Source organism: Rhinolophus ferrumequinum, chromosome 2 (assembly GCF_004115265.2).
Source record: "Rhinolophus ferrumequinum isolate MPI-CBG mRhiFer1 chromosome 2, mRhiFer1_v1.p, whole genome shotgun sequence".
Classification (NCBI taxonomy): domain Eukaryota; kingdom Metazoa; phylum Chordata; class Mammalia; order Chiroptera; family Rhinolophidae; genus Rhinolophus; species Rhinolophus ferrumequinum.
The window spans coordinates 60,316,254-60,340,012 of NC_046285.1; the positions used below are offsets into that span (position 1 = coordinate 60,316,254).

General features: G+C 36.4%; 1 protein-coding gene across 5 annotated transcripts in view; it reads right to left on the reverse strand.

The window, feature by feature from the left end:
- Positions 1–23,759, reverse strand: part of VPS8 (VPS8 subunit of CORVET complex) — a 253,883-nt gene that overhangs the window by 141,189 nt on the left and 88,935 nt on the right. For all 5 annotated transcript variants that reach the window (XM_033091442.1, XM_033091449.1, XM_033091415.1 and 2 more), the window contains one exon: positions 5,757–5,803. In XM_033091442.1, coding sequence (XP_032947333.1) covers positions 5,757–5,803 — 47 coding nt within the window. The remainder of the gene's footprint in view (positions 1–5,756; positions 5,804–23,759) is intronic.

Here is a 23,759-nt window from a genome sequence, read left to right on the forward strand (position 1 = left end):
AAACATACAGTAAGAGTAACAAAGTAACTCCAATGAATTTAAAGAAAATGTCGTATTTGTTAGTCTTTGCACACTGTAATTTGTTGTTAAAAACAACATGCCAAGGAAGATAATTATATATTTTAGTTCAGCACAAAAAGCCATGGGGAGGAAAATTAAAGAGCTAAAAATTCAGTAAACAGAGCATAAAAGTTGACAGAGAAGGTACTCTTGTGACACACAGCAGCACACAATGCTGGTAAGATTAATGTCAAAACGGTATGTTTCTTTCTTAACCAATCAGAAGCTATAATAAAGAAGCAAGAAAAATAAAACTCAGCAACTCCTATCTGCATCTCTTCCCTAAAATAAAAATAAAACAAAATTCTAAGACACGTTCTCATCATTCTGGGTGTATACTTACTAGAGCATGAGGGAAGGAGGAAGAAAAGTATGTACAAAAAAAGTGTTTAGCTCTTGTGTTTTTTTCTATATTTAGGCATTATACTCTAAAGTGCTGACTGTTTACTGGGAAGACGAACTGCAAAACTGCTGTTATCACTTCAAGCTTAGCCTCCCTATAGCCAGTAAACAAAAAAAATTCTGAAGAATAGAGGGCCATCGAAGTGGTCTTCTTTCTGTATAACTTCACTTTATGTTAATACTCATATTGAAGACATTATTTGGAGTTTATCATTCATAACTTCAAAGTGATAGAGAAAATGACTAAATTCACTTTGTGCGGTATCAATTTTACAATTCAAAAAAAGGCAAGAACTACGCTTTGGTGATAACTGCAAATTCAGAGACTGTCTGAAGATGAGTCAGAGCATCAACTCTAACAACCTCCAGTCTATACTAAACGTATAACCAGAGCCAGATAAAGAAATTCCCACTAAATATAAGTGGGATTTAATAAACCTAACGTTGACTGGGGCTGGTCTCTTTATTTATAAAAGTAAAAGCAAAGTTCAAATGAACTTTAAGAAATTGTGTTCAAAAGGCTCTGTTTTCTGATAGAAGCATCACAATTTGTAAAGATTTCCTCTAAAAAGGCACGGCTTAATTGTGATGGTTGCATAACTCTATAAATACATTAAAAATTACTGAATTGTACACTTTAAAAGGGTGGATTTTATGGTATGTGAATTATATCTGAATACAGCTGTTATAAAATTAAAAAGGCCATGGTACCTTTTTCCCCTGAGCTTTGATGTTTAAAATTGTAGCATGCAGCTATCAAAAAAAAAAAAAAAATAGTATGCAAAACATCCAATTCTTCACCCGTGTTTGATAATTAAGATTTTTCTGTTTCTCAAACAATAACCCTGACATTGAACAAGATTGAACAAATACTCTGGCTATCCAAAGATGATTTCAGGTTCACAGAAATATTTTTAGTTCATATTTATATATAAGTCGTGTTATTTGAATGGTGCCTTATTTTTGGATATCTGCTTGCAGTAATATAAGCTCAAAGTGGTCAAGATCATCCATATACAGCACCTATTTTGTTTCATTATGTAACAGCTTTACTGAGAAATAACTCACAGATAATAACAAAGTACCTATTTGCAAACAATGTTAAAAATTATATTTCAAGTAAATTCTGGACCTATTTTCAAAATAAACTGAAATTATGGATACTGTTGTATAGGCAAAATGACAAATCATTAAATGTTCTACAAAGGGCCTTGAGACAAATCTCTTAATATTTAAAAAAAAAAAAAAAAATTACACACTACCAAATTGAAATGAAATTGTGGAACAGAGACCAAATTATGAAAATAAAAGTGTAAGTCTTCAAAAACAATTTCCTATCATTTCTGATTTTAAAGAATTCATGAAAACACTATAAAGGCAAATTTTAACCAAAAATGATACACACTGATCAGTATGCCCTACAGAGAAAAAGCAGTGTGGTTCCTGCCACAGTAAAAAGGACTTTACATCATAAAAGAATTCTTAAGTATGAATAGGAATACATATATACATATACATATATATATATAAAAACTAGTTTAATTAATATTACTGCTGAGTATGGGATTCTATGAATTATGATTCTAAAGTAACAGTGATTACAGTGTAACAGTTGTGGTACTGAGTTAAAATTCATTTCAGAATAAGTGTTTATAATTTGACCCACATAAGAAACAGTATAATATGTAAAAATAAGAGGACTATATAAGCAATGTAACCAATCAGAAGATATTAATACAAAAGGCATTTAGGGCCCAGGATTGAGTGTCTAAGTGATGACCCTAGAAGTGAAAGAAGTTACTTGAAATTGGCTGAATCCTAAATTATGTTTTCTAAGATATATTTATGTTATGCACAATCAGAGCATTCCTTAAAGCAATCTTAATGTCACAGATATTTTGAAACTTTGGGAATGTAGAAAACCCCAGATGTAAAATGGAACCAAATGCCAGAGAAGACAGTGCTGTCACCAAGAAGGCAACACAGGCTGTCCCTAACTCGCCCCACCATAAGAACAACAACTATCAAGAACAAGACACCACAGAGAGAATCTTAAAGCATGGGAGTGAACCTGCAGCCCCCGCCGCACCACAGAGACCAGGCAGACTGAATTAGGAGGGTAAGGAAAGTGGCTACACATTGACTAAATTTCCTGCCCCTCCAGGCCACTGCAGCGTCATGTGGGGAGGTCGCCCCTGAGTCTATGGTTCCTCCAGTGGGAAAAGAGAACCCAGGGGGACAACCAGCATCCCCCCAGCATTGTGGGTCACTTGGCACGAGCCCCTACTCAGATATTGCACCACACAAATTGTGGTGGAATCTGCATGGCTCAACCACTGGGGATTTGACTGTGATGGAGAAGGGGGCGGGGCTTGCGACAACCAGCACACAGATCTTGGCAGATGGAGTTCATGCCTGCAGTGCCCAAGTAGTAATTCCAACCTGTGTCTTTGCTCACCTGCAGAACCAAGTCACGGGTACACTCCAACCAGGGAACTCGGTAGGGTATAGATCCGCTTGATTCAAATCCTCAAACAAGGAGTTTTGCTGGCCCTACAACCTGGTTTGCCCACGCCCAAGCAGGAAGCTGAATCACAGCCCCACCCGCTGTGGAGACTACTTCTGGCCCTATCTTACCAGAAGGTCTGAAGACAATTCATGGAGGCTGGGTGGCCCAGTGAAACTTAACTCCAGAGGCAGGCAGGCAGAGCTAGTAGTTTGCAGAATAAAACCAGTGGCCTAGTTTGCTCAGGGAACTTGGGGTGTAGGTCAGCTTGAGTTAAGACAACAAAGAGCTTCACTGGCTTTAGAGATGCTTTTCTCCCTATGCCTAACCAGGGAATAATTCATAGCCCTGCTTATTGCTGACTGTAGCCTTCAGCCTGTCCGACAAGGGAACCTAACCAGAGCACACGGGAAGGTGCAGACACCATTCAACAGCCCTATGTGCAGTGCACTTGGACAGAGAGCACAGCCCATGGCATCCTACCTGCAGAGCAAAACTGGTGGCCTCACCTGACCAGGGAGGTCAGTGCACTCTGGCCTGATTTGGATCCCAAATGAGATGTACAGGCCCTGAGTCTCATCCTGCTGCCCTACCTGGGTAAGGAAACGAATTCATAGTCCCAACTCTTACTGAATATCGTACCCAGTCCTGACCACCTAGCAAACCTGACCAGAGAATCCAGGTAACAGAGAGCCCATCCGATAGTCTCACTTGGGTAGGGAACCAAGACAGAAGTCCTATCCAACTGTTCAGCCAGTGGCAACAACCCCCATCCATGTTGCCAGAGCTTGAACAGTTGCCTCGCCCCAAAAACAGACCATAATAGCAGGCCCCACCTGCCCAAGGACATGACCAGCAGACGTACCCAGAAACCCAAACTGACCGATGAAGAGCTGTCTCTGCCAAAACAAGCCTGTAAAGGCTGAAAAAGGGGCCAATTACTCAAATATGCAGATACCATCATAAGGAATCAAGAATCACAAAAAATCAGGTAAATATGACACCACCAAAGGAAACTAAAGAAACTCCAATGATGGAGATCTATGAACTGTCAAAGAATTCAAACTAATTCTCTTAAGTAAGTTTAGCGAATTACAAGGAAACACAGACATATAACTAAACACAATTAAGACGACAATACATGGACAAAAAGAGAAGTTCAACAAGGAAGTAGCAACAATCCAAAAACTCCAAAAAGAAATCCTAGACTTAAATATAATAACTGAACTGAAGAATTCAATGGAGTTTCAAAAGCAGACTTGATCACACAGAAGAATCAGTGACTTGGAGAATTGGAAATTACCCTGTCATAGGAGCAAAAAGAAAAAAGAATATAAAAAGCCTTAATTTCCTCATCTGAAAATCAAGATGAAATTACTTCTCTTACAGTGTAATTATGAGAATTAAATGAAATAAAGTATGTAAAACTGAACCATAAACTATTAAGGCTGATTTGAAAAATACAAGAGAAATGACAAGGAAGTAAGTGTGAAAAGTAGGGTAAAGAGAAAAGTAAGTTAAGAAAAGCTAGGGTAAAGTTAGTATACCATCGCTTTTAGCTTTCTAGGAAACAGTAATTAGCTACACAACTCACTATCCATCAGCTAAAAGTGAATTAGCTGTTCAGAAGATGCAAAAGTATTTCTGGTACTACTGCCTGAGGGAAATTTCCCCCTTCAGCCCTCATACAGAAGATAGTGTGCAACACAAAGCAATGTGCTCAACAATACCACAACAACCTATTTCAGTGGATAATAACATATAACACCATAGCTAAAACACTACAATGAATTTCAGCTCTGAGGAAGCAGATGCCATAGCTCTTTGTGACTTAATCAAAGGTCTGATGTTGCAAATAACTGCCCTCTTTATAACTTTTACTGAAACTTGCGAAGTATGATCCAACCTTTGATGATTCAGGATACCTGAATATATCTAAATTCATGAATCAAGTCAATGTTGTATAGAATTTTAGGAGCATCTGCAGTGGGTCCTCACATTTGTTCTCTACCACTCGGGAAGTGGTACAAGATAGTGCTTAAGAACGAGAGCCCAGGAACTAGACCGCCTGTTATCAGAATTCCACCTTTGCTCCTCAAAAGAAGTGTCAGTGAGCTTTGACAAGTTATTTAATGGCTTTCTGCCTCTGGAACCTCCCATGTAGAATAAAGATATAATACCTACCCCACTGTTATAAAATTAGATAAGTCTTTATAAATTAATGTAAAGGGCTTAGAACAATGCCTGGCATGTAGGGAGCTGTTAGTAAGTGTGAAAAATTTGTGAACCAGTATAGGCTGGTGAATTTAGTTACTATTTACATCAATAAAGCCTCAGCAAGAGTTTATTTACACTGATTTCTGTTAAACAAAAAGGCTCTATAAATTAACACTGCAGAAGCACAGTGAATCTTGCCCTTTTTGGGGTAGTTTGAAATACTGTGTTTTAGTGATGGTTCATAAAAGAGTATATACATACAGTACATGAATCATACATTTTTACTTTGAAGATTTTTAAGTAGTATTTCTCTTTTGTTAGCTATGCTCTTCCCCTTTGCTACCCTGCCACACAAATACATAAATGATACACCCACAGCAGCTATTTTGGAAAAGTTAATTTTATCAGGTAAGTGGACTACACATTGTGAAAGAATCAAATTTCTATGAATTAAAAAAATTTTTAAACCTATCCAGTCAAATGTGCCACAATTCATGGCAGTAAAGTATAATATAAGCAAGAGGCAGCCTGGGTTCAAAATAATTTAACCTGACAGGCAGGGTATACTCACTTCCGCTGTAGAAGAAGGCAGTAATCCACTATGACAGGCACTGTATCCTAGAGAGAAACCACAAGGACAACGTCAGCACCACATCTCTGTCCACTGGCCCACTCCTTAGACACAACACGCAATGAAAGCGATCTGCTTCACACAGATAAGACTGTTGGGAGAAACGTAACTTTATACCATGTTTTTGGTAAACAATTTGGCACAATGTGTCAGAAGTCTTCAAAATGTGAAAACGCTTTTATACAGTAATTCTATCTGGAAATTTATCCTAAATACTTTTAAGGAAAACGATGTATAATACATTGAGGTGTTGAATGCAGCTCTGTATAGAAGGAGAAGGAGGGGAAAGGAGGAAGAAATTAGAATTAAATATACCACATGGGTAAACAGTTAAATTTGCTATTAAAAGAAAACATTATGTAGCTATTACAAGCTTATAAAGAGTTGACAATAACATTATAATGAACATTAGGTAAAAAATATTTATCTCACAACTTTTTAAAGAAAAATAACAATAAAATATATCTAATTGATAATAGGATCTAGTTGGTCTTGCTGGTGGCTCAGGTGCTTAAGGTTGTTCATATTTTATCATAATCCTCCAAACTAGCTATTTTAAGGTTGATTTAACATCTCAGTTTCATAATATTTTTACTGCTTTAAATTTATCATGTATAAACTCATATCAAGTGAACGACAATCCATAATTTCGGCCTTTTGTAAGAGAAATTGTTTGAGGAAGAAATAGTTTATTATGACTGAAAATTGTCAGGTAATCAAACATCAGATTTCAGCAGTACTCTTATTTTCTGCTGGCTGCAGAAAAAATGGTTTCCTTAAAAAAAAAAAAAAATGCTCCTAGAAGGCCTGGGTTATTGGGAGAAAAAAATCCCATCAGGAGGGAGAAGGCCCTATGTGAAGAAAAATATTACATGCTAGCACTTATTTGACAAAAAGAACAACACTGAGCAATGCTTGTTATTTGAGAGAGAAGTATCAGAAAAAGGACCTACAATCCTTGAAAGGATTATAGGGCTACTGTCCCTGACCCATCCATCTGCTTCCTTTAGTCATCAATATTCTTCGTGACTAGATTTAAAATCTTATTTAGATTCTTCAAAAACAGGAAAGAAAAATCATACATTTGAAAAGTGTTAAGGCTATACCAAGTCTCAACCCCGAATGAGAATACAGTGGGCCAGATAACCTGGGGGGTGGGAATCCTCTCTAGAGATGCCGGGGGAATTTAACAAACATTGTTTAAAATACACAGCTGAGCTCCCAAGAAAAGTTTACAGCAATAACCAGGGTCTAAAAGTGAAAGGGGAGCTGAAAACCAAAAAAAATAAGCCCTGAGCTGTCAACTGAGACTGTCCTATAAATCTGTTGATCACATAAGAGCTTGTGCTTTAATGCCAGAAAGAAGTTGAGGTCTTATACCCTTCAACATAAGGAACTAAAGAAAATATCTGCCTACAATCAGGATTCTTAAAAAGCTGCATCCCTCATGAAAAGGAAATTAGGGGGGAAAAAATCTGTCTATCGGCAAAGGAAGATGACAAGAAAGGTTGTCTGTCTCAGCCTGGACTCACTGGGAGCACGTTTGTACTCTCCAAGAATCCATAATCAAGACCTTGCCTACAGGTGAATTTGGGATTTTAATTTACACTAGCTCAGTGTATGAACAATCAAGACAGGAAATTAACACAAAAATGATCCTGAAAAAGGATGCTCCGGAGGCCCCTGAAAGAAGCCAATTCAGAATCTCTCCCAAGACAGTGCTTGACGCAGGCAAAATACGTCCTACTGATAAAGCCCCAGTGAAATGTGCTCAAAACTAAAATTTAAAGCACCTCATGAAATAATGCACTATGTGTGAACATCAGCAAAAACTAAAATTGCTGAAACTTCAAATATAATTATCAGGTAGAAAATTATTAAAGTATATTTAAAATGATTAGAGACATAAAAAAATAAGGAAATAAGTGCCTAGCCTAGTACTAAGTACTAAGGATATACTATAGGGATAATGGAAGGTAAAACCATCAGATTTATACCTTTAGATCACTCTGGTGATTTTATGATGACAGGGTCTGGAAAACCCAAGAATGAAGACAGAAGGCTTACTATAGTAATCAAAGAAAGAATAGGGGAATAAACTAGAATAATGATAGTACCGTGTTCCCCCGAAAATAAGACCTACCTGGACCATCAGCTCTAGTGCGTCTTTTGGAGCAAAAATTAATATAAGACCTGGCATTATATTTATTATATATTATATTACATTATATTATATTTATTATATTATATTATATAAGACCCAGTATTATATATTACATTATATTCCATTATATCATATATCATATTATATTTATTATATTATATTATATAAGACCTGGTATTATATTTTTATTATATTATGTTACATTATATTACATTATATTAAATTATATTATATTAATTATAGTATATAAGACCCGGTATTATATTATACTGTATTATATTATACCCAGTCTTATATTAAAATAAGACCGGGTCTTATATTAATTTTTGCTCCAAAAGACGCATTAGAGCTGATGGTCCGGCTAGGTCTTATTTTCGGGGAAACACAGTAGGTATAAAACACAACAAACAGAATTAAAAAGTATTTATAAGGTGAAACTGCAGAGCTTGGTGACAACTTGGTTGTGGGTTGGAAGGCATAGGGAAGAGTCTATGATAACTCTTAAGTCTCTAAGTGATGGTTGAACGAGGATATCATAAAATGAGGTAAATATGAGAGGAGGTCTTAGGAGGAAGAAGGTAAGTCTAGTTTTGGCTATGGTAGATTTGAGAAACATCTTTACTTAGATGTAGAATAATAAGAAATTGAATATAGTAATCTGAAACATCGGAGTTAGAATTCTAGATTTCTAACTATAGATTTCTAATGAGAGGAGACAATGTATATGAATAATAAAACTGGCCACAATAGATAAGAGATATCAATCAGTGGACAATGGAGTAAATCATGAGGAAGACCAATGTTTATGATATGGTCAGAGGATGGAAAAAAAAATTCAACTCAGGAATAGTCACAAAGGTTTAAAAATCAGAAAAACACAGTCACAGATATCTGCAGGATATGGAATTTCAAAAAGAGTGATTATCACTGTTAAATACAGCACTGAGGATAAGTAAGATATGAAATGTGTTTATTAGCTTTAGTAATTAAGATATCATTGGTATGTTTAGTAAGAAGGTGTTTTATTTTCCTGATTAGATGGTAAGTACAGTGATGGGTGAGATCCAGCCTGCAGAGAATTAAGTGGTGAATGAGTATTTGGGGCGTGGGGTGTGAGGAGGATAAGGATGAAAGGGAAAGAGGGAGGAGACTGGAAAGAGAGAGAGGAGAGTGGAAGGAGGGAGGGAGGAAGTGAAAGAGAAAACATCAATATACACACAACTGAAATCAGTGAGTAAGGAAACTAGAACAGTGTAACAGAATGAATAGTTCAAGATATAATTCAAGAAAACTTTCCTGAAATAAAAAGATAAATCTACATACTGAAAGAGCACATCATATGCCAGAAAAAAACAGCCTAGAATGATTATATGGAGATTCAATGCTGTGAAGTTACTGGAGTCCAAAAATTAAGAAACAACCAGGAAAAGCAATCAGTCAATTTTTAAAGGGAAAAAATATCTGAGTAGCCTCATATTTCTCCACAGTGGCATTCAATGCCAGAAGATAACAGAACAATATTTTCAAGATCCTTAATGAAAGACAAAATTGATGAGACAAGCAAAGAGTTAATAAGAGCAAGCTTGTGAGCTAACAGGATGAAACAGGCAAAGAGTTAACAGCAACGAACTTGTGAGCTAGCAGAAACGAGCTTCAAAATTAACTGCTTGGCTCTGAATCCCCTGGCTAGCACTGCACCTGCAAGCTGACAACCTGCATAGAAAAATATAAAACCCCAGCTAAAATGAAACCCATCACAGCCGTCTCTATCAGACTACCCCGGCAGACTCCTTTTGCCAGTATTTCACTTCCAAACAGAAACCAGCCATCTTCTCTAGACACTGCTACTGGCTCTCTTTCTCTGCCTTTCAATAAACCTTTCCTTGCTTTCTCAATTTTCAGTCTCATGAATTCTTTCATGTTATCCGAACTACCAGGGGTAATTTTAAACCAATACAAAAATGTTTGTCTTTATAAAAGCTAGAGACCAATAATTTGAAGACGTAACAGCTTAAAGAATATTGCTCTCTTGAGCGTTTCTTGAAGAAACTGTTTCAGCAACCAAGAAATGACTGGGGAAACTATAGCAAAAGCACTGGTGATGAGCATGAACTATATTTAACTACAAAAGTAAGCCTAAAACAGACACACTCTGATAATGAGAAGATTTACATAGAAGACAAATTGGAAGGAGAAAGAGAAAAGAAGGTGGGAGGTAGAAAAGATTAATTGGCTTCATCTGTAAACTAGTAGTTAAAAGATATTCTTTAAAGCTCACAATTAAAATTGGAACTAGAAGCATGTTTAACATTAAAAAGTAAATACTGACATAATAGGTACATCATATTATAGCAAGGAACAATGACCAAGGAAATAAGAGAATCAAGGGTACCATATAATGCTATAATTATAAAGGTATTCATTGGAATTAAATACATACTGTTTCCCCGAAAACAAGACCTAGCCGGACAATCAGCTCTAATGCATCTTTTGGAGCAAAAATTGATATAAGAACCAATATTATATTATATTATATTATATTATATTATATTATATTATATTATATTATATTATTTGTATTATATTATATAAGACCCGGTCTTATTTTAGTATAAGTTTAGTATAATATTAATATTAGTATAATATTTAGTATAATATTAATTTTTGCTTCAAAAGATGCATTAGAGCTGATTGTCCGGCTAGGTCTTATTTTCGGGGAAACAGGGTATTCCGAAATATCAGCAGTACATGCACATATAAAAAATAGAGTAAGTGGTAAAAACCTTTCTTAAAAAAAATAAAAAAAATATTGTCACCCCAATAAATTTTAATAAAAAAAATACATTTGGCTTAGCTCACTTGAGATTTCCAGATTGAAATTTGAAAAAAGCAAAAATCCGAAATCTCAAAAAGCAAACCCCAAATGCTGTTGTGGACTAAAAAGGAGCTCTGTGATAAATCTAACTGAAAGTAACCTCACAGTATGATCTGATCATAAATTCTGAACTGGGCAAGTCATGAAGGGCAGTCATGCCCCAGGCCTATAAAAGGTGTATTATCTTCACCTTAAGCAAGCCCTATCCATTGTTTTTGTGCATCTAGGTTAATGCCTCTCTTTCCAAGGCAGCACATAATCTTGTTGACAAACCTGTAATCCAATCATAGAGATTTCCCTGCCTTGCTTTCTCGCACCTTCATATATTCATTCTCACTTTCTCTCAATTCCAAATGCAAAACTGTCATTCTCTGGAGCACTTGAGATCTTGCTTCCCAGCACCGGCGTCAGTTTGACTCAAATCAACTCAAATAAACTGTTATAAAAATTCTCTACAGGTTTGGGCGTTTCTTACATTGACACTATGCAGTAAGTAAGAAACAAATACAAATACAAAGTGATCCACAAAGATTAAAAATAGAAGAATAGACAAAAGTATATCATACAAAGAAAAATCAGGAATTGTGATCTATCAATTAGAATTCAAGCTAAAAGGGCATTACATGAACTAATAACTCATAATAAAGATAAATTTCCTATTTCTATACACCATATATGTACATAACACATACTAAGTTACACAGTGCTAACATTCACAAAGAGAAGATGGAAGGAAAACTAGAGAAAAGAGCTCTATTGATGGGCACTTTATTTCTCACTGTCCATAAGAAATTGGTTAGACAAAAGTGGGTAAGGGCTTAGAACAGGGGTGTCCAAACTTTTTTCAACGTTTTTCACCAAGGGCCATATGCGGTAAAATACACAAACAGCCTGGCCACTCACTCGAGGTGAAGTACGTATTGCCTCACCTGGTTTATTTAAGTAAACTAAATATATTTTTGGAATTTGCTGCGGGCCAATTAACAATGGATTACGGGCCACAGTTGGCCTGCGGGCTGCAGTTTGGACACCATGGTTTAGAAGATCTAACTATTTTTAAAATCTGATCAATAATGAACTATTTTCTGTGAAAACACACAAAGTGCACTATATTTCAAGTGCCCAAGGAACAATGATGGAAACTAGCCATACATTGGGCTACAAAGAAAATCTAAATTCCAAAAAGTAGTACTAGTACATAAAACATTATCTGATCACAACACAAGAACACTAGAAAGTAATCACCTATCAGAAAATAAGACGGGCTTTCCACCTAAAAAAATAACAGCCTTCTCTAGAACTCGTCAGAGAAAGAATATCAATCAAAGTTGAAGATTAAATATAAAGATAATAATGAAAGTGGTTCTTATTGAATTAAGTCTTAAATCTATAAATTGACATTTTTAGAACACTCCATCCAACAGCAACAGAATACACATTTTTCCCAAATATACAGACACTTACTAAAATAGATAATATATTTTATGCCATAAAACAAGTTTTAAATTTAAAAAGATTCAGGTCATATAAAGTATGTTCTCTGCCACAACGGAATTAAATTAGAAATTAACAAAATAAAGAATGAGGAGATGACATAACTATAGAATCTTCAGATATGAAAAGGATAATAAGAAATGTCACGAACAACTTTTTGCCAATAACTTTGACAATGTAGATGAAATGTCCTAATTTATTTAAAAATAAAAAATACCAAAGTTTACTCAAGAAGAAATAAAAAAATAGATAACATATTAAAGAAATTGCATTTGCAGTTTAAAACATACCTACAAAGAAAACTCAAAGCCTTAATACCTTCTATGGTAAAGTCTATCGAACATTTAAGGAAGAAACAATACCAATCCTACACAAGCTCCCATAAAATTGAAAGGAGGGAATAATTCATAACTATTTCTGTGGCCAGCATTACTCCAATACCCAAACCACACAGATATTACAAGAAAAGAAGATAACAGACCACCATTCCTCATGAATACAAATGTTCTCAAAACAAGATAATGCTACATCATAATCAAGTGGGTTTTTTCCGAGAACAAGTTTGGCTTCACATTCAAAGAAAATCAATCAATATAATTCATCATATTAACAAATAAAAAAACCATATGAGCATCTCTATAGACACAGAAAAAGAATTTGACCAAAGACAACATTTGTTCCTTAAAAAAAAGGGAAAAAAAGAATAGAATTTCCTCAACCTGATAAAGTTCATCTTTGAAAACCAATAGCTAGTATCATGTATATCAGCGAAACACAATGCTTTCCCACTAACACTGGAGAGACAAGAATCTCAACCCTCACCATTTCTATTCGACATCATATCGGAGCCAGTGTAATAAGGCAAGAAAGAGAACTAAAAGACATGGGGAATGGGGAAAAAAAAGAAGTAATTCTGTCTATTTGCAGACAATATGGTTGTCTATGACGAAAACCTGATGGAAAGTATAAAAAGTGGCTAGAACTAATAAGTGATCTTAGCAAGATTACAGGATAGAAGATCAATATGCTAAAATCAATTGTATTTCTATATATAAAACATGAACAAGCTGAAATTGAAGGAAAAACTACTGTTTACAGTAGTATCAAAAAATAAAGGAATATTATGCAACTACCAAAAAAGGGCATTCTCAGCATTCTATATGAACCAATACAAAAAAGATTTCCAAGATATATTAAGAGGAAAAAAAGAGTACAAAATCACAAATACAGTTTTCTATCATTTATGTTAAAGAAAGAGGAATTATGATATGAGTGTAGGTAAATATAGTATATGTTTTATATTTATATAAATATAATATTGTCTTATATTTACATAAAGAAAATCTGGAAATACACTTAAAAACTTACTAACAATGGTGAGCAGATGGCATTAGGGTGGGAGGGAGAATTTTCACTGTATACATTTTTACACTTTTTAATTTTTTGAATCATATGAATGTATAACTGATCCAAAAACTAAATTAATATAATGTTTTAAAAAGAGCAGAAGCAGGTAATACAACTATGTATAGTCGATCTTGATTCTATGGAAATATAACTGGATAGGACTTATAGACCAAGATATATACCAAACCTTGGTGAAATTTAACCATATTTATATAAAGCATCTCCTCTGGACCAGGCACATTGCTAGGTGCTAATGATATGTATTTAAGAAAGCAGACGTACCTTATTGTCTAATACAAAGACTTAAAAAGTAGTACCAATGAAGTATGATAAAAGTTAAGAGAGGGAAAATATGGAGCGCCATGGAAACTTACAGCAATGGGTAATTCTGCCTATTTGCAGAATTACCTAACCTAAGTCTGCCTTCCCGAGAATGTGACGCTTAAGTAGACACCGAAGAGAGAGCATTCACCAACTAAATTGTAGGGAAGAATGCTCCAGTCAGAGGGAACAATAACTTGTGGGAAAGTCCACATGTAAGAGATGGCACAGAACCTTGAGGAACTGAGAGAGACACTGTGACAACAGCACAGAAAGAGGAGACTGGCACTGGATGAAGAAGGGGCAATATGCGGGATTCTGAACTTTATTCTAAGGGTAATGGAAAACCACTGAAGGGGTTTTAAGCGGAGAAGTGAGATTAAATATTTAAGAATTGTGGCAGGATTACAAGCGGTTTAGAGTCTATTTACTTTTGTCACTCACAAAAATAAAAATGCAATGCAATCACATTAGAATACATGTGTAGACTTTCATTACTTCTTTGCAAATCTCTACTACTGTTATGCCACTTGCCAACTCCCATTCCCAACAGCACTTCTTAGTTCTCTTGGCCTAGACTCTCTCACCATCTGCAATTCCAAATTTCTGCTCACTTCCTTCTCTTTCTTTATCCAAGGGACCTTGAAACGCCTTAAGAAGAGGACACACAGGAGACTTCCACTTCCAGGAAGATGGAGCAGACAAATATTTCCCTATTCCTCCTCCTGGTACAACTAAAACCTCTGGGCAGTATATACAACACAAACATAGAAAGACTCTGAAAGGTGGAGAGAAGAAGGAAGACCAGCTAGTAACTTTAGGACCTGAAGAACAACAAAATGGTGAGTTCCCTAGTTTCTTTTTAACCACATGTCCCAGGCTAGGAGCTGAAGAAACATGTAAATACCCATGGGGGTCATTCCTCCAACAAAAGCTTAATTTCTCTAACAACAATAATAATAATAAAAATAAAAAACAGAAAAGGAAGAATCTGGCAAAAGGAAAAAGAAAACCTTTCAGAAATAATTGTTCTACTCCAGCCGAACACCACAGGAAAAAACTGTGGCTCCATGCCCAATGTGATGGTTAATTTTATGTGTCAACTTGGCTGGACCACAAGGTGCCCAGATATTTGATCAAACATTATTCTGATGTACCTGTCAGGGTGTTTTGAATAAGATTAACATAGGAATCAGTAAACTGAGTAGAGCACACTGCCCTCCTTAATGCTGAAACATCTGCTCTTCTTGGGTCTTGAGCCTGCCAGCTTTTAGACTGAAAATATACCATCAGTTCTTGTGATCCTCCGGCCTTCAGTTTGAGCTGGAACTTACACATCATCTATCCTGGGCCTCCAGCTTGCTGAACGCAGATCTTGGGACTTAGACTCCATAATCACATGAGCTAATTACATCTAATAAACCTCAAATCCCAATCTCAAAATCAATCTCTCTCTCTCTCTCTCTCTCTCTCTCTCTCTCTCTCTCTCTCTCTCTCTCTCTTATATATATATCTATGGAGAAGGAGAGAGAGATTTCATATATATACATATATGGAAAGGGAGAGAGAGATTATATATATATATATGTATGTATATGAAGGCGGGAGGGGGAGGGAGAGGGGAGAGAGAGAGAGAGAGAGAGAGAGAGAGAGAGAGAGAGAGAGAGAGAGACACTGTTTCTCTAAAAAACCCTGCTTGATACACTCACTCATGCCATCAAAGGCTGAGTGGAAAACCTAGCTTTCCATCCTCCACAGGATGTAACAAGATACCCATTACTACCTCCTGCAACCAGAGTGGCATCAGAGAAAGGTATAGAAAGTCAGGACTTTCAATCCCAAAGAGCCAGTAACAAACTCCTTCCTCCTAACCCATGGAGCCTGTCAGTGGAGATCATGTGGGAGGCCGAATGTCTACCTAACCCAAAACTAATGAGAACCCACTGGAGTGGTATCAGAAGAGTTCTATAAATCAGAACTTTCACAAATGCCCAATCCACGTCAGTGAGGTCACACTTACCACGGTATCAATGGAGGCCATATGGGGAGCAGCAATGATATACTCCTACCCCTAACTATCAGTGAGGTATTAGTGAAAGCCTAGTAAGGAACAGAAATTCCCGTCTTCATCCAGCAGTGAAAAGGAGCACTTCCCATTAATGGAGGCTGAGTGGGCAACCTGGACTTTTACCCCCACCTGGTAGTAACAAGGTGACACCATGCCAGAGCAGTATCAGAGGAAAGCAGCTTAAAATAGAAAGTTTAAAAATCTGAAGTCTCACAATATAACACTCCAATATCCAGGTTGCAAAAGAAAACCACAAATCTTACCAAGAACCAAGAAGATCTCAAATTGAATTTAAAAATGATAATCAATAAATGCCCAGGCTGCAATAACAGAGATGTTAGCAGGATCTGACAAAGATTTTTAAACCAGTTATCATAAAAGTGCTTCAATGAGCAACTAGAAACAATTGAAACAAATGAAAATATAGAAAATTTCATCAAAGAAATAAAGAAGATATAAAGAATCACCAAGTGGAAATTTTAGAGCTAAAAAAAAAAATAACTGCAATTTTTAAACACTCAAAAGATGGGCTCAACAGCAGAATAGAGGCTGCAGAGGAAAGATTCAGTCAACTGGAAGGAAAAAAAAAAATGTCTAATCTGAAGGAGAAGAAAAATGACTGGAAAAAGAAAATGAAGTGAGACTCAGGGACTTGTGAGACTATAACAAAATATCTAATATTTGTGTCATCAGACTCAGAAAGTGAGAATAAAGAAGGTTGGACTGAAAAAGTACTCAAAGATATAATGACTGCAAATGTCCCAAATTTGTCAAAAGACAAAAACAGATTTTTTTCAAAGATGATAAATCTAAAGAAAACCATACCAAAGACATTTGCAAAATTCCAAAAACTAAAGACAAAAAAAATATATTTTCAAAGTGGCACAATATTATCTAAGACAATATATTATAAATAGAGAAAGATAAACAGATATAAAGGGAGGTAAGATTTCTACATTACTTCAACTAGAACTATAACACCAGTAGACTGTGATAAATGATATATATATACAAAATACCTACAGCATTCACTATAAAAAGCTATAAAGATACTCAAATATACTATAGTATGTAATTTCACAATGAAATTCTTAAAAAATTCAAGTAACTCACAAGAAGACAGGAAAGAGAAAATAGAGAAACAAAAACCGAGAGACCAATAAAAAATGAAACTAAAACGACAGAGTACTTGTCATCTTCCGGTCAAGATGGTATAGTAGGTAAATGCTGTGCTTGTCTCCTCTCATGACCACACAAAATTACAACTAAACTACAAAACAACCAACATTGAGAATCACCTGAAGTCTAGATGAACAGAAATCCTATAACTAAGGATTATACATAAGAAACCACCTCCAGACTGGTAGGAGGGGCAGAGACCATAACAGGCTGGTCTCACACTCACGTGTGGCAGTTTAAAAATTGGGAGGGATATTTCCTGAGTATCAAGGGGTCTCAGGCTCTGCAGCCCAGGTTCCAGTGCTGGGAAGAGAAGTCCTCACAACTTCTGGCTGTGAAAACCAGGAAACATTGTGGCTGACTGAGACAGAGGCTGCTGAAGTCCCAGGGGCTCCTCTTAAAGGTCCCGTGCACAGACTTACTCGCTGACAGACTCAACTGCTCTGAGCTCCAGCACTGACAAAGTAGCTTGAAAGATGACAGAGACATACCAGGAGGAAGTGAATTGTCTGGCTTTAGGGCAAGGGCTGGAAGGGCAGCTTTTGCCCAGACAGAAGTGCTGGCAGAAGCCATTGTTTCTGTGTTGAGCCCTCTCCCTTCCCAGTATGCTCACACAGGCAGGCACCATATCTGAGTCTCCATCAACCTGGCTAGCACCATTTGCCCTGCCCTGGTGATTCCCTGAGACCCTGCCCCACACAACTTACATGTCTGCCCAAGCGACTTCCAGTGGATTTTCCAAATGGCCTGTCTTGGCTCATACTATAGACTTTCCTAAAATCTTTCAAAGTTTCACAAACCCAAACAGCAAAATCTGATCTTGGATTGCCCTGTATCTCTTGCTAAGCAGGTCCAAGCCTGGCACTAGTGGCAGCTAGCCTCGGTTCACAGCTTAGCCCCTCCCAGGCACCTCCAAGCGAGCACAAGTGGCAACCATCTGCAGCTCATACCAAGTGGCCCCGGACAGGGCACAGGCAGAGGCTGATCATGGCCTGCAGCAGAGCCCATCCCAAGAGGCCCCAGAACTAACACACCCGGTGTCAGCTTCAGACCACCTCCAAAAATGACACATCCAAAGGGCAGACTAGGCACACACCAGAGCCCCGCTAAAGCAAATCCTGCTCTGTGGAGTCAGTTTCTGCACAACAGCTCTTCCACTGCATTAACTGCCAGTCCTCAAAACCAATCAGACTGAGGGTCAATCCCTCCCACTGATGTGAAAATTGTAACCAAGGCTCACCTATAACAGGAGGGCACATGCAACCCACACTAGGGACACACTGGAGCACCTAGCTCAGGTAACCAGGGAAACTGAGCCCACTGGGCCCCCACAGGATACCTACTACATACAGCCACTCTATTAAGACCGGGAGGACATAGCAGCTCTACCTAACACATAGAAACAAACACAAGGAATCAGCTAAAATTGGCAGACAAGAAACACGTCCCAAATGAAAGAACAGAACAAAGCTCCAGAAAAAGAACTAATCAAATGGAGACAAGCAATCTACCAGATGCAGAGTTCAAAACACTGGTTATAAGGATGCTCAATGATCTCAGTGAGAATTTCAACAAAGAAACAGGACACATAAAAATGGAGACAGAAAACATAAAAAAAGAATCAGTTACAAATGAAGAATACATTAACTGAAGTAAAGAATACATTAGAGGGAATCAACCGTGTAGATTAGATGTAGTAGAGAATTAGATGTAGCAGAGATGTAGCAAAGAATCAGCTACTTTTGGAAGATAAGGTAGCACAAAACAACCAATCAGAACAGCAAAGAGAAAAAAGAATCCAAAAAAATGGGGATAGTTTAAGGGGCCTCAAACATGCCAACATTTGCATCAGGGGGATACCAGAAAGAGGAGAGAAAGGAACTGAAAACCTATTCGAAGAAATAATGACTGAAAACTTCCCTAACCTGGCAAAGGAAATACACATACAAGCCCAGGAAGCACAGAGAGTCCCAAACAAGATGAACACAAACAGGCCCACACCAAGACACATTGCAATTAAAATACCCAAAGTTAAAGACAAAGAGAGAATCTTAAAAGCAGCAAGAGAAAAGCTGTTAATTATCTACTAGGGAGTTCCCATAAACTGTCAGCTGATTTCTCAACAGAAACTTTGCAGGCCAGAAGGGATTGGCAGGAAATAATCAAAGTGATAAAAAGCAGGGACCTACAACCAAAATTACTCTACCCAGCAAAGCTATCATTTAGAATTGAAGGACATATAAAAGAGCTTCCCAGACAAGAAAAAGCTTAAGGAATTCATCACCACCAAACCAGTATTACAAGAAATGTTAAAGGGACTTCTTTAAGAAGAAGGGGGATAAAACAGATCAACATTATGAATAAAATGGCAATAACTACCTATCTATCAACAATTACTTTAAATGTAAATGGATTAAATGTTCCAATCAAGAGACATAGGGTGGCTGAATGGAGAAGGAAATAAGACCCTTACATATGCCACCTACAAGAGATTCCCTTCAGATCAAAAGACACACAGACTGAAAGTAAAGGTATTTCATGAAAATGAAGGGAATGAAAAACTGGGATAGCAATACTTATACCAGACAAAATAGACTTTAAAAGAAAGACTATAACAAAAGACAAAGAAAGATCCAGTAATCCCACTTCTTGGTATTTATTGAAAAAGCCCAAAACACTACTTCGAAGGGACATGTGCATACATATGTTCATTGCAGCGTTATTTACAATAGTCAATATATGGGGGCAACCTATGTATCCATCAACGGATTAATGGATAAAGAAGAGATGGTATATATATATATATATATATATATATATATATATATATATTAATAATGGAATATTACTCAGCCATAAAAAAGAATGATATGTTGCCATCTGCAACAACATGGCTGGACCTAGGGGTAACTGCTGAGGGGAACAAGTCAGACAAATACCATATGATTTCACCTAATGTGGTATCTAAAGAACAAAATTAATGAACAAACTAAACAGATACAAATTCATAGATTTAGAGAACATTTTGATGGTTGCCAGATGAAAGGAGGATTGGAGGTATGGGTGAAAAAGGGGAAGGGATGAAGAAGTACAAATTGATAGTTACAAAATAGTCATGGGGATGTAAAGTAAAGCATAAAGAATATAGTTAGTAATACTGTAATATGAAAGGCGTCAGATGGGTACTAGATTTATCGGGGTTATCACTTCTTAAGTTACATAAATGTTTAATCACTGTGTTGTGCACCTGAAACTAATATAATATTGTATGTCAACTGTATTGAAAATTTTTTTTAATTATTTAAAAAATACAATAAAATGACAGACTTAAGCCCTAATATATGAATAATTACTGTAAATGTAAATGGTCTAGATATACCAATTAAAAGACAGAGGTTTGCAAAGTATATTAAATAAGTCTACAACAAACTGTTTTCAAATACAGCACTAAAGGAAGGTTGAAAGTAAACTGATGAAAAAAGATATATGATGCAAACATTCATCAAAAGATGAGTGGCTATATTAATATTAGATAAAGACTTTGGAGCAAAGAAAATTGTTACATAGCAACAGGGACATTACAATAATAAAAGGGTCAATCCACCAAGAAGACATAGCAATCCCAAATGTATATGTACCAAACAGAGCTGCTAAATATATGAAGCAAAAAATGATAGAACTGAAAGGAGAAATAAACAAATCCACAATGCTATCTAGAGACTTCAACACCCTTCCCTCAACAATTGATAGAACTACTATACAGAAAATTAGCAAGGATACAAAAGAACTCAATAATAGCATCAACTATTGAATACCTAATTGATTATTTTTATAACACTCTAATCAACAACAGCAGAAAGCAAATTCTTTTCAAGTGCTCATAAAACATATATCAAGATAAACCACATTTGGGCCATAAAACAAACCTCAGCAAACCAGAAAGAACTGAAATCATACAGACTGTGTTCTCCAACTACAATGAAATCAAACTAGAAATCAATAACAGAAAAATAACAAGAAAATATGCAAACACTTGGAAAATAAACAACACACTTCCAAATAAACCGAGAATCAATGAGAAAGTCACAAGAGAAATTTAAAATTACATTCAATTGAATGAAAATGAAAAAACAACATATCAAAACTTGTAAAACACAGTTAAAGTTGTGCTAAGAGGGAAATTTATAGCATTAAATGTATACAACAGAAAAAAGAAAAAGTTTCATATCAATCTATACTCTAATTTTAAAAACTACAAAAAGAACAAAATACATCCAAAGCAAACAGAAGAACATAGTAAGGAGAAATCAATGAAATTTAAAAAAATGGCAGTATAATAAGGTTGATAAAACAAAGAGCTAGTTCATTGAAAAAAATCAGTAAAATTGATGAACCTCTAGCAAGACTGACTAAGAATGAAGAGTAGACACAATTACCAATATTAAGAATAAAGGAGGGGATACCATTAAAGACTCTGTAGACATCAAAAGGATACAAGGGAATACTATGAACAACTCTACACGCATGAATTTGACAATTTAGATGAAACAGACAAGTCCTCAAAAAACACAAACTATCACAAATGCAAATCAAAACCACGATGATATGTCACCTCACACCTGTTAGAATGGCTATTATCAAAAAGACAAGAAATAAGTGTTGGTGAGGATGTGGAGAAAAAGAGAACACTAGAGCACTGTTGTTGGTGTGAATGTAAACTGGTGCAGCCACTATGGTAAACAGTGTCGCCATGCAGCAGGTTAACCTAGCCACGCAACAGGTTAACCGTTTTGTTTCCTTCTACCTGTCCCCAAAGAAAGGAGAGTCTGTAAGACGGATCCTTTCAGGGACTTTGCTAAACCTTTGTGTTTGTACCTTATGCCTCCCTGTTTGGTCCCAGAAAGATGACTGGACAGTCAATGACGAGTAAGATTCCTCACGAAAGGAACAACTCAAGCCAGGCACAGTCGTGGGGACCAACAGGAGAACCCACTGGGTTCACACAGGTGGGCACAGCCCCCCACCTTCCTCAGGCTAAGGAAAGCCTCAGCCTTTGTGACTGCATTCCTTCCCAGAACCTGCAAGGGAAGTGATTCAATGAGGTGCTCTCCATCTATTTATATGCATATAGGTTTTTGTCCCTTGAGGAAGTTGAGACTTACAGTCCACCTGTCTGCAGGCAAGGGTGATTGACTTAAATCGGTTTCCTATTATGATGTATAGGATTCACAGATCTTGAGATTGACAAGCTATATCTCGTTTACTTCCCCACCGAACTAATAAAAGCTATGGCGCAGGACCGATTAGGACCGATTAGGCACCACAGCCCAGACCTTGAGGCTGCTGGTCTCTTGGCCTCCGCAGTTAAACTCTATTCATGGCTACTCTCTTTTCTTAACCCTGCACCGCCCTCCTCACTCCCCACAACTCTTGTCGCGCAGGACGCGACAAAACAGTATGGAGGTTCCTCAAAAAATTAAAAATAGAACCACATATGATCTAGCAATTCTACTTCTGGGTATCTGAAAAAACAAAAATACTAATTCAAAAAGATATATGCACTCCCATGTTCACTGCAGCATTATTTTCAATAGCCAAAATATGGAAACAACCTAAGTGTCCATTGATGGATGAATGGATAAAGAAATTGTGGTATATGTACACAATGGAGTATTATTCAGCCATAAAAAAAAAGAATGAAATCTTGCCATTTGCAACAACAAAGATGGACATCCAGGGTACTTATGCTAAGTGAAATAAATCAGACAGAAAAAGACAAATACTGTACATAGAATCTAAAAAAACAAAAAAGAAAAGAAAGCAGCAGGAGCAGGTTATAGATACAGAGAACACATTGGTGGTTGCCAGAGGAAGGGAGTGGGAGAAATGGGTGAGGTGGATCAAAAGGTAAAAATTTTAAATACATTAAAATTAAAATTAAAAATTGGACAACCTAACATACTGTGTAGTTCTATTATATATACCAAGGGATAAGGAGAAGTAGTTCATCATATTTCCAATTAAAATGCTCCAAGAGAAAGCACCTCGCTTTATGAGGCCCATTCCTAAGACTGGATTTGACACTAATGTGTGATTACTGAGATAAATTATGAAGTTCTAACAAATGTAACTAGGAATGCACAGGTAGGCTACCAGGATAATTATGTTCTGGAAGAATTAATGACTATTTTTCAAAATCATTTATTGAAATTACTTTTTAATTGTTTTCACAGCATAATCACCCCCTACCTATTTTAGTAAATACTTATTTAAAAGAAAAAAAAGGAACATTAGCAGTCTTAAACACAGATTATACATTATATATAATTTGGAAGAATCAATAACTAAACTGTAAAATTAGTCACAAGTCTGACACAACTCTGATTTTTCTTATCACTACTTTGATTTTTCTAAAATATCAAATTTAGGAAAGGC